The sequence below is a fragment of the Lynx rufus genome, unplaced genomic scaffold (genome assembly GCF_022079265.1).
Source record: "Lynx rufus isolate CCGP_SWC_20201006 ecotype Redwood Valley unplaced genomic scaffold, mLynRuf1.p SCAF_16, whole genome shotgun sequence".
NCBI classification, from domain to species: domain Eukaryota; kingdom Metazoa; phylum Chordata; class Mammalia; order Carnivora; family Felidae; genus Lynx; species Lynx rufus.
Genome location: NW_025814830.1, coordinates 56,320,401 through 56,331,441, shown reverse-complemented (window position 1 = coordinate 56,331,441; position 11,041 = coordinate 56,320,401). Strand labels below are relative to the sequence as shown.

The 11,041-nt window shown below is 61.2% G+C and overlaps 1 protein-coding gene across 5 annotated transcripts in view; it reads right to left on the bottom strand.

The window, feature by feature from the left end:
• Nucleotides 1-1,489: 1,489 nt before the first annotated feature.
• The window catches only part of BANP (BTG3 associated nuclear protein), a 115,295-nt gene continuing 105,743 nt past the window's right edge, over nucleotides 1,490-11,041 (bottom strand). For all 5 annotated transcript variants that reach the window (XM_047078899.1, XM_047078902.1, XM_047078903.1 and 2 more), the window contains 2 exons: nucleotides 6,071-6,214; nucleotides 1,490-2,127 (listed from right to left, as the gene is read on the bottom strand). In XM_047078899.1, coding sequence (XP_046934855.1) covers nucleotides 2,056-2,127; nucleotides 6,071-6,214 — 216 coding nt within the window. In that variant the 3' untranslated portion in view covers nucleotides 1,490-2,055. The remainder of the gene's footprint in view (nucleotides 2,128-6,070; nucleotides 6,215-11,041) is intronic.

The window sequence follows — 11,041 nt, the reverse complement described above, 5'->3', positions numbered from 1 at the left end:
GGGGTCCTGTGATGTGTGGCCTACTGTGTCTGGCTTCTTTCACTCGGGAGGATGTTCTTGAGGCTCGCCTGTGTTATAACCCATGTCCGACCCTCATTCCTTTTTATGGCCAAAGAAAATTCATTTTGTGTGTGGCCAGGTCACATTCAGCTTACCCACTCATCCGCCGAGAGACACGTGGCTGTCTCCACTGTTGGGCCGTGAGCAATGACACCACGGCGACCATTTGTGAACATGTTTTTACGTGTGGCTGTGTGCTTTCAATTCTCTCGGGTGTACGAACGCCGCACCCCTGCACGGACACGCCGGGACCGATGGCGACTGTCCCCAGTATCCCTGAATGACATTCAGTTTTAGTGAACGCTCAATTTGGTGTCGAGAAGTTCTTTCTCTCAGTGCCCTGCTGACAGCAGCCTGAGCTCCCGACTTCCGGTGGGCGTGGAGAGGTGGCCCGTGCTGCTGCTGGGAGCCACCCCACCGCGGGGGGAATGTCCTTTCTCTCCGGCTGCCTTCAGAGTGAACTCTGCCTTTAACGATGTGTGGGCGTGCAAGCATTAGCGTCCTTTTACTTCTCCTTGGGATCTGCTCTGTGTCCGGAATCCTGTAAACGTCATCTTTCTTCCCTAACCTCCTTCCGGGATTGCAGACGCATGAACGGGATCTTTCTCCAGCCTTGTGGAGCCGGTCCTCTCTCCTGTTCCCATCTGCGGGAGGATGGCCCTTCCCAGGGGCTGTCCTCACCCCCCACGGTGCTCTGCTCGTCCCTGGAGGGTGGATGGAGGCGTGGCACGCGGAGGCACCGCCCCACTCCCGGGAGCTGCTGCCCGAGCCCGCCGTCACCCCTTAGCAGGCGCTGGTCTAAACTATCCGGCACAGCAACCCCCAACGGGGTGGTGTGGGAGATAGATACCAACTGTTTGAGATGACAACTTGGAGCGCGCCCGAGTAGGTGAACACGACTTCCTGGTGGGAATCTCCCGGAGCCGCCAGGGTAACTGCCAGAACAGAGGGGACCGAGCGGCCCAGACACCGCCGGGGACACGTCATGCGAAGCACCGCTGGGACTTCGGTTTCGGAACTTTCTTTCTTCTTAAAATAGAGACGCTAGAGCATGCTTCTTTGGGTGTGAGTTTCCCTAAGGATCCCCAGAGCTGTAACTCCGTACAGCTGGGAGAGGCCCGTGTCATTCACCAGCACAGTCTGCCTGCGGAAACTCCCCCAATACCGAGACAGGCTCACGCGGTCCCGAGGGGCACCCGTGTTCGAGAGGGGGCGTGCCATGGCGCGGTGCTTGGCATCTGGGGAAGCCATTCCCGGGCCCCATTACACCGGACTGCAAGAAACAGCCACGACCCTTTCTTTGACAAGGACCCTGCCTCCGGCGTCAGCACGGCTGAAAGGGCCTATCGGGTGACTTCCCAAGCACCCGCCAGGAATGAGGCCAGCCTCAGGGTGAACCACCTCTCAAGAGGAAAGGATACAAAGCTGCTGTGGTCATAAATACATTTTATTTCATTAGAAATGCATAATTAACAGTTTTGAGAGCATTTCCCCCTAGAAAAGTAGGTAAGCAATATTTCCATCAAAATCGTTAGTTGTCTTCTGCAAATACCTATTTTCGTTACACTGAACAGAGCACACAGCAAAAGGCTTCTGCTACTCCACTTTTTTTTTCAATTTTCTTTTTTGTTATAAACACCATAGCAAATTAAAAAAGCTGTTTGAACAGAGAAAAATATCGTAGTTCTTGATTTTCCGCACGTACTCGATGCAACGCACGCTGTGCTTCCCCTCTCTTCTCTAGACGCCGACAGTGGGACAAAAAGTAAGGGCCTTCCGGCAGGGGCAGCGGCCGTTACTGTCACCTTGTATGCACTGGGACACTCTCCCCGGCGGGTGAGGCTTTCAGATGCACTCGAACGGAGCATGTGCAGTCACCTCCGTGCAAAGCCATGGGACCGGGGCGCGTGGAGAACAGGGTGGCTGGCCGGGGCCGGCGCCGAGCACGGTGGCGGCTCTGCCTTCGGTTCTGCTGTGGGTGGCGGCCCGGCCCGCCTACTGGATCTGGATCGCTCCATGCTCAAGCTGCATTTCCGGCTGCAGGGTGGGCTGCAGGGTCTCAGCCGTCTGCAAGAGGGGAGAGAGGAGGGCTTTCTATAAAAGTACCCACCAACGCAAGTCCGGGTCACACCCAGGTCACTCACAGGCCACGGAACACCAATGGCTCTCGCGCACGGAACACACACACACACACACACACACACACACACACACACACACAACGGGGCTAGAGAGGGCCGAGAGTCGTAGGTTCACCGCTCTGGGAGAAGACTCTCCCAGGGGCCGCGGCCCCTCTTTACCCACCGACCCTCCCCACACGTGCTCTGTGGCCCAACGAGATTCTGTGCTAATTTCCCAGTCCCACCCCTGCGCATCACTGGGGAATGCCTTCGGAGTACTTAACCCGTCCTATTTACCTAGAATTTCGGTCACCGTTTTGCCTTCTTATAAAAACTGCTCCAACGTTCCAGAAAACGTTTCAGGGGCAGTCACCTTTCTCTCCTTCACGAGAGAAGTTCTAATCAATGATCTACGGATATTAAAAGGACCTTACGTGCATATTCACAGTTTTAAGATAAAGGGAAAAATACGACTTGGAGTAAGTCACCGATCATCCGGCTCAATCACCCCGAACAAGCCCCGAAACAGAGAACAACCGGGCTCGTTCTTCAGGCTCCCCTACGCCGTTGGCCAAGGCAACGTCACAAAGATCGGACCCTCAGAGGTGGGTTTCCGGCTGCCCTGGCAGGAAACCTGGTTGCAGAGGCCAGGCATGCGGGTGTGAAGGCAGAAAGAGGCAGGCAGCCACGGACGCTGGCGGGCAGGAGCCCCCTGCAGCTCTTACCGCAGACTGACGCTTCAGTTTTGAAATCCGAGTATCAAATGACATTGCACGCGGTGCGTCCTGAAAGCGGGAGGGGCCCTTGCAGTGGAAGGACGTGGCGCGGGCATGGGCCACACGGCCCACGGAGCCCAGGACTGAGGGCGGGCAAGAACGGCCAGAGCATGAACCTGCGAGGCACAGCGGAGGCGACCACACATCCCTGGGAAATTTCCGGGAAAGTGGACTCAGCCGTGTTGGCGGCTGCAGGCAGAGGAGGCAGGGTGGGTTACAGGCCGGGCAGAGAGGCCCCTGTGGGAGCGAGAGTCCTTCCCCACCCTTGAAAAACCAGAAAGGCAGCTTTGGACCCAGGCAAACAGAAGGCGGAGCACAGATGAGGTGGGGACCTGCCTGGGATTCAGGGACACCCACGCTCTGATGAGGACCCCTCCCTTCTCCTGTGTTCTCAAAACGCAGCACCAGACCTGTGTCTCGGGCAGGAAACGTAGAGAAAGGGCTCCAAGCAGACGAGTCAGAACCTTCGAGACGTTTGAGGGGACGGAGGCAGCGGGGAGCCCTGGGCACCCACAAAGGTGAGAACTCGGGCACCTGCCTGGGCACAGGCACTCACTGCCCTTCCTACTGGCTGTTCCATGGGGCCAGTGCCCTGGCCTCCTGCCCAAGAGAAGCCCATCCTCTCAGGAGCTTGACGGCTCTTACAGCCCCTGGGGGGCTCCTGGGGGACTCTCATCTCTTCCAGGAGCGAGTTCGGGTATGTGGCCCCGTTCTGATGGGCAAACCCGAACCGAGAGGAAACCTACAGGAGTGGAGGCCTTGGTGCTGACGAAGAAACAGGAGCCCTTTCCCTCTGCAGACGTGGTCGCGTCTGTGTGAGGCACCAGCGGGGCCACGGAAGGTGAGGGGACAGGAGCAGCGGGCTCCGGGGACATGCATGGGGGGCCGGGCCTGGGGCCACCCTGCTGCCGTGTAACCCACTGACTATTCAAGCCCATGCCGAGTGGGGTCTGCTACAGGGAAAACACCCCAGTGGGTGCAAACCTCATTCTCTGGCCTGTTCTTATACAGACGCGCTAAGTGGGTCCTGAGACCGGCCAGGCAGGAATGTAGACCAAGAACACAGATAGGAAGCCCAGGGCGGCGAAGAGCGAAGATGGACACGGCCTTCCTCCACTCTGAAATGTGTCAAATGACCGCAAACCCGGGCCGGTGAGACAGCTCGGCACACGGCATCCCCGGTCTGTGGCGCACACCGTGTGACCCTTCTGCAACTGCTGGGCAGCGGGGAGGAGAACCGCCTTCGTGCAACGACCCCGCTTACGACCACACGGGCATCACACGAGCCACCCGGCGTGGGACAAGGCGGGCCTGCAGGGGGGCTCTCTCTTCCAGGACAAGTTAATGCTCAAACCACCGAAATGGGCCAGCCAGAGAGAATGCCACCTCATCCCCCAACACCGTGGGCTCCCGGTCACATCCAACCCTTCTTGGTTCACGTCCAGGGTGCGATGGGCCGCTGCGGTCACCACTGCACAAAAGCCACACCGGGCTGCGGTGGCCCCTCACGTGGGAGTGGCCGGGGTGGCCTGGTGGGTGGTGGGGACCGAGAGGCGGAGAGGCGGCGCCTTCTCCAGGAACCGCGTTTGCCAGCTGGGGCCTCGCCGCGCATTAGGAGGTAAAAAACCGAGGTCTCCCAAGAGCGCCTAGTCCACCCAGCCGGCCACCCGGACACGAGGTCGCCCCGAGCACCCTGGCTGGCTCCACTGAACTCCATTCCTCGGCAACCACCTCATGAGGCTGCAAGGAAAGCAGAAAAGAATTTTCCTTCCTGCCGAGAGCTGAGCAGACACACAGCACCGGCACGGGGCCCGAGCGGAGCGCGAGAGGGGAGAGGGCCGCGTGGAAATCCGGGGCCTCGGTTCCGTGCGTCAGAGGCCCGTGGCATCGAGACACACACCGCTCCTCAGTGCCGGGATGCAGGAGTACAGGAGCGGGCCCAGAGAATGGCAGGGTGTACGAGAAGGCCGGCAGGAGCCAACCGGCCAACGCTCGGGGCAGACGGGAGTCCTGCGTCAGAGGTGATCTCGGCCTGGGCTCGGCAGGAAGGCCCGCGAGGTTTCAGAACACGGGCCACCCGCGGCCTGAGCTTTGTGCCAGCGACCCCCGCGGTCCGGGGACCCGTCCTAGGTTACTCTCACAAACACACAGTCGCCCCATCGGATTGAGAGCATGCCGTCCCCTCGAGGGGGCCTCCAGTGGGCTCTTGGCCCTAGCGTGGGGGGCCCGGGCCTGGCTCCCCAGACCCAGGAGATCCGAGGAGAGGTCGTTCACGGTGTTCATCCGGCCAAGCGCACTCACCAGGGGGCAGCTCTATAAACGTGTCAAATCCCCAAGCAGCAGCCCCCTTATCTGACATCTCGGGACGTGTCCAGACCGTTTCCTGTGCTTCTAGGAGAGCACGGAGACGAGTGGTTTCTGGGACGGGAGGTGGGGGCCGGGGAGCCAGCGCTCAGCCCATCAGACGGCGCGTGGAGTACGCACAAACTGAGCGGAGGGAACCCTGGGCCCCAATGCCCGTGTGGTTCCCAGCGAGGCCTTCGGCTGCCACGCAGGAGGCGCCCAGGCGGGAGGCTGGAAACCAGGCCAGACGGGGCCCCTCAGGACCGAGTGAAGCGCCATCCTGCATTTGTGCCACAGAGAAGAGCCACTGGGGACAAGGACCCACAACCCGCCCCTGGGAAAGGGTCAAGGCCGAGCCACAAAGGCCACAAAGGCAGAGCCTGTTGTCTGCACGAGTGCTGACCTCTGGGCCCTGCCACTCTCAGAGCAGCAGCGAGACCTCGGGTAAACAGGGACCCTCTCGTCCTGCAGTCCCTGGGAGCTGGCCCCGTGGGGTCAAAAGGCACAGCCGGACGCTGGCCCCTGATCTTACAGATGAACACCTGGTGGCACGTGGGCCGGGAACCAAGCCCTCGCCTTCACTGCTTCGGGCACTTACAAAAACTACCGCCCACGTCGGTGCCCGTGTCCAAGTCACGTGCCTTTCCGTGACAATGGACCTTGCTCGCGGGGGGACATCAGAAGGAGAAACGCCCAGGCCGTGCTCAGAGCTGCAGAAGCCCCGGGACCTATCCCGACAGGGTGTGTGCTTCCACGAGGGGTGGGACCCACCTGAGCTGCAGCGGTGTGGTCAGTCACCGGAGCCAGCTGGACGTACTGGACCTGGATGTCGCTGCCCTGGAGAGGTGAGCCGTCCACGCCCGCGGCAGCAGGGTCGGAAGAGGCCACGGCTATCAGCTGGGCCCCCTGCAGCACCTGGAGAGACAAAGCAGACCCCGTCAGCACGGACACCGGAGCCACTCCGCCGTGACCACGTGAACCACGGGGGACGGGCCCAGGACCACACCGCGGGGCCCGTCTGTCTCGTGAATGGCCCTGGAATGACATCCGACCGGCAACCCAGCGCCTGTACGGCGCGAGTGTGAGCGTTGGGCGCGCGCGGCGTGACCGAGTTGTGCAACGTGTGCAAGTGACCCCCTCAAGCACCCACACACTGGACACGAGTGAGCTCAGGGACGGGGCCGAGGGTGCCAAGAGAGGGGCAAGGAGGCAGAGGGACGTGGGACAGAGGCAGGAGCCACGGACACCTCCCAGAAACCACTGCTCTTTGAGGTTCTCGGGGGCAGAGCCTGAAGGCAGCCTGGAGGGGACAGAAAACAGCGGCACGTCCTCGACCCGCATCCGCCGGGAGCCCCCAGAGTGCTCAAGAGCCAAGCACACAAAGAAACGGGGCAGCAGATGCCCGCAGTTATGAAGCAAAGCGGAGACGTGCCTGAGTCAGGGACCCACGGCTGCGGGCGGTACGGAGAGGCGCTCAGGGTGAGGAGCTGCCATCGGGAGGGAGGTCCGAGACGCTGATGGAGGGGAACCCCCAGGTGACGGGAGGCCCCGAGTCCCCGGGACACCCACTGTAGGCCGTGCCGACAGGAAGGGGCAGATGAGGCCCCGGGGGATGGGCTCTGGGTGACCCCACCACTTGTGAGTGACCCCACCCCCAGGCCCAATTCCCACCGCCCCCCCCCAACAGCTGGGCAGGTGGGCCACCGCCTCGCTGCCCCGCAGGCCGGACGGGGAGGTAGGGGTGAGGGCATCCGTGGCTTTGCATTCACGAGGGAGCTGCCGTGAACCCTGCGTGTTTATACCCGGGGTCGCATCCCACCCCCCTTCAAACGATGAGTCCACGGGATCACGGATGCTTGCCGGCGGTCCACAGCAGGGCGGGAATGACCGTGCCTCCCGACCGGCCCGACTGCCTCCCGCACCAATGGTCAGAGCTGAGGAAGAGGGTGAGGGCACTGAGAGAGGGGAAGGGGCTGCTGAGCCCGGGAGAGGCGAGCTCGGATACAGATCTCCAGCAGTCTGTATAAAAACACAGTCCGTGGTTTTTAAACGGCACTGTAGTTTTTGACGAGCAAAAGTTCTATTACTGTAACGATGCGTCCGCTGCTGGAAAAACACAGATGAGTTCAACTCTTAGAAAAGAAGACGGCAGACGGCTCTCAACCACCCCTCCTCGTGTATCTTCAGAAACCACTTGCGGGCAGTGTCGTGTTCTAATACCAGCCAGCTGGGCCAGGAAGATGAACCCCCCAGATCCTAACCCTAACCCTAACCCTAACCTAACCCTAACCCTAACCACGTCCTAGACGTGGCAGAAGCACCTGCAGGCAGGACAAAGGCGAGGACACGGAGACAGGGAGTGTCCTGCGGCAACAGGTGGGCCCCACGTCACACACCACGTTTCCCAGCTGCGGAGGGGCAGAGAGGGGCCAACCGCTGGCTTGGAGGACGGGGGACGGGAGACGAGGACGGGCCACCCGCCAAGGGAGCGGCAGGCCTGGAGGCTGGGGCAGACAGGAAACGATTCGCCCCTGGGGCCTCTGGGAGGAGCCAGCCCCGTGACAGTCTGACCGCAGCCCCGTGAGCCCACACTGGGCTTGTGACCTCCAGACCGTGAGAGAACGAGCCTCCGGCGTGAGCCTGCAGGCGTGTGCTCACCGGTCATCGCAGCCACACTCGCACGACACGCCGGCCTCTCCTCGGCCGTCTCCTTCCAAGGAGCTGGCCTCCCACTTCCAAGGGCTGACCCAACAACGACGACGGCTCCCCTTCCACCATAATCATGAGCCATTTGTACCAAAGAGTGTTTGAAAGAAGGGTTTGAAAAAACCAGAGAAAACCAAAGACCCCGTAGCATTCACGTTTTCTCTTCCCGGGACTTACTCTCCACCGGATTGCTCACGGTCAGAGAGAGGACCCGGTCCTGCTGAGCTCCGTACCTCCACCCCCCACGTGGCAGGGGTGGCCCCCACTCCCTCTCCTCTAACTGGCGGAGTCACGCGAACAGGTGTGTGGCTCAGGGGAGGGCTCGCACAGGGGCGGCAACTCGGCCTCACGACGGCTAGACCAGAACGGGGAAAAGACGAAAAGCACTCGGTGGTAAGTTCTCAAAGCCGCACAGACATTTACGGTGTCCTCGGTGCCCTTCGGTGGGGGGAGAAGGCGGGAGGAGGGGCCGGAGCGGGAGACCCGTGCAGCGAAGCCACCCCCACTTAGCATGGTTTTGCCGCACCCCAGACTGAACTTAAAAACCACACGACGTTTTGAAACCCGGGAGCTAAAGCATGAGGTTAACGCAGTCACCGCTGCGCGATACAAAAGATCCCTGAATACGCCGGTTTAGGGTCAGATCGCAACTATGTTTTCACGAAACCGCGCAGTCGTGGGGCCGTTTCCAGGCGAGGCTCCGTCTGACTCTGGCTCTGGCCGTGAGCCACCACCCCTTCGATGGAGGGCAGGTTACGGTTTCCTGAGGGCGAACTGTTCCCTGTCAGCACTGCCAACGAGGTGACTTTTCACACGAGCCACACGACTGAGTAAATCGTAAGAACTGGAACGTCAGAAACCGCAGCATCGAACGTGCTTCATCATGGTATCGAAGGAGGCACATCCCCAGCCTGGCTGGCGAGTGAAAGTAAAGACAGGAAAACGTTTCCACCTGAGACTTCGTTCCAAACACCACACCTCCTCAACGTGCCCGCACTGGTGGCTCTTGACGGCCGAGTCGGGAATGAGGCCAAGTCAACGCGCACAGGACTGGTGGGAAAGGCCTTCCGGGCACTTAGCGCCCTGCCCTTGCTCACCGCGGGGACCTCAAAGCCAAGGGCTGGGGACGTGGCCGGAAGGGGGCACCGCGCTGCCCCAGGAGAAAGGGAGGCGGCAAGAGCCCCGCAGGGGGACAACTTCTCTGGGGACCACAGGGGACGGAAAGACTGCTGGGGGGCTGCGTCAGGAGCCGGGCTCGCTGCGGAGAAGCTGTGCGGGGAGGCTCCACCGAGACCCGGATCACAGAGCGTCTTCCAGGCCGGCTTCACGCACGCCGACCTCCAGCAGCCCTGGGTGGGGAAGGCGCCCCCGGGACCCGGGCCACCGCCCCGGCCTGGCCTTGCTCACCGGCTTCCCTTGCAGCTACACTCGGCTCCTCGGAGGGCACGTCCCCCACCACGGGCTGACCTCCACACACATCGGCACCCCGGCCGCGGCTCTGCCACGGGCAGAGAGACGTCGCCACACAGAAGCGATCTGCGACGCTTTTCAGGTAGTCCTCAAAATTTGGAAAAGCTCTCTTAAGGGGAGGTTGAGGGAGAAAACACACAGGGAGGAAGGAGCGGGCAAGAGACTGTTCTGCCCGTGGGGAGCTCCCTCCCAAGCCCAGCCAGCCGGCCTCTCAGGGCTTCCTTGTCACACCGCAGTCCGGCAGGCAGACGTGGGGGCCTCATCTCACCCGGGGCCACAAAACAGCATCCACGACCTGGACCTACGCGGCAGAGTCTGCTCTCGCCCTGAAGGGAGGACGATGGAGGAGAAGGTCTAGAAGGTCGGACCGGAGGACGGCCAAGTTACAGATCACCGGGTTTCCCAGCCACCGGAACACGTTTATTAAGAGCAGGTTCGAAAGAACCTCCGTGAGCTTGTGCACAGAGGGCACGTCACGACCACTGACTGGCCGGCACCCCTGTGGCACGAGGAGGGAAACCCACCGACCGACAAGTACATCAGTCTACCCTTCACCTAGTGCCGTGTGACAATCAAAGAATGAGCCGCACTAACCGAGCAGGGCTTGGGACAGGACCCCTCCTTTCTAGGCCACAGTCAGGGCAGAGAAAGGTGTCGGTGACCAGCGCAAGGCAGGCCGGGACCAGGGCATACAGAGAGGCACAGAGACAGTGGTTAAGAGGAGAGGGCCCGGCAGGTGGCGCCCCACAGGTCCTCGGGGAGGCTCTCAGCCGGAGCCACTCACAAGGAGGCCAGGGGGCAGGGGACGGTCCGCTCTGTCACGTGCCCCCGCCGCAGCTGTGATTTACTAGGATAACATGCTTCACGTGAAGCGGGTGAAAGTAAAAACACTACAGAAATCGATCACACAAGAATCTCATTTGCCTGCCATGGTTAGAGAGCAGCTCAAAGCTCCAGCAGCCGCCTGAAACACACAGCAGGCGGAGACACGATGTGTACATTTGGACCTGCTTTCAAACTGGTGAGGAATAAAGCCTAGTTACGTCAAATCGAAAATACAGAGCAGCAAAAATGAGGTCACGTGCCACTGTCGCACGGATCACGGTGGCGCCCCACCACGAAACCACCGCAAGTGCGCAGCCCATCCTTGCCCTGTTGGGGGGCGAGAGCCCAGCACCGCCGCCTCCCTCCTGCCCTAGAACGAGCGGGACGTCTCCCATGGTGAGCTCCCGGCTCCTTCCCACCTTGGTGTTTGTGGCCTTTTCCAACAGGGTCGGGAATATAGAAAAATCTAACAGGAATGCAGCGAGCTCCCAGGCCAGCAGCCGAAAGCATCCCTCCAGGCTTCCTGCGGCTGACCTGGGAGCGCCCCGCGGCCACCCCGCGGAGAACGCACGCACCTGCCGCCTTCCCAGCCTCACGGACAGGGCTTCCCCGCACAGTAGTGAGACAGGCCCGTCACTGGCAGACGAGGGACCATTAATGGCATAGGGGATGCGTCTGAAGCAGCCTACGGAGGGACTCCTGGACCCAAGAGCACCGGATTTTGGAGGGCGCCCATCCGGT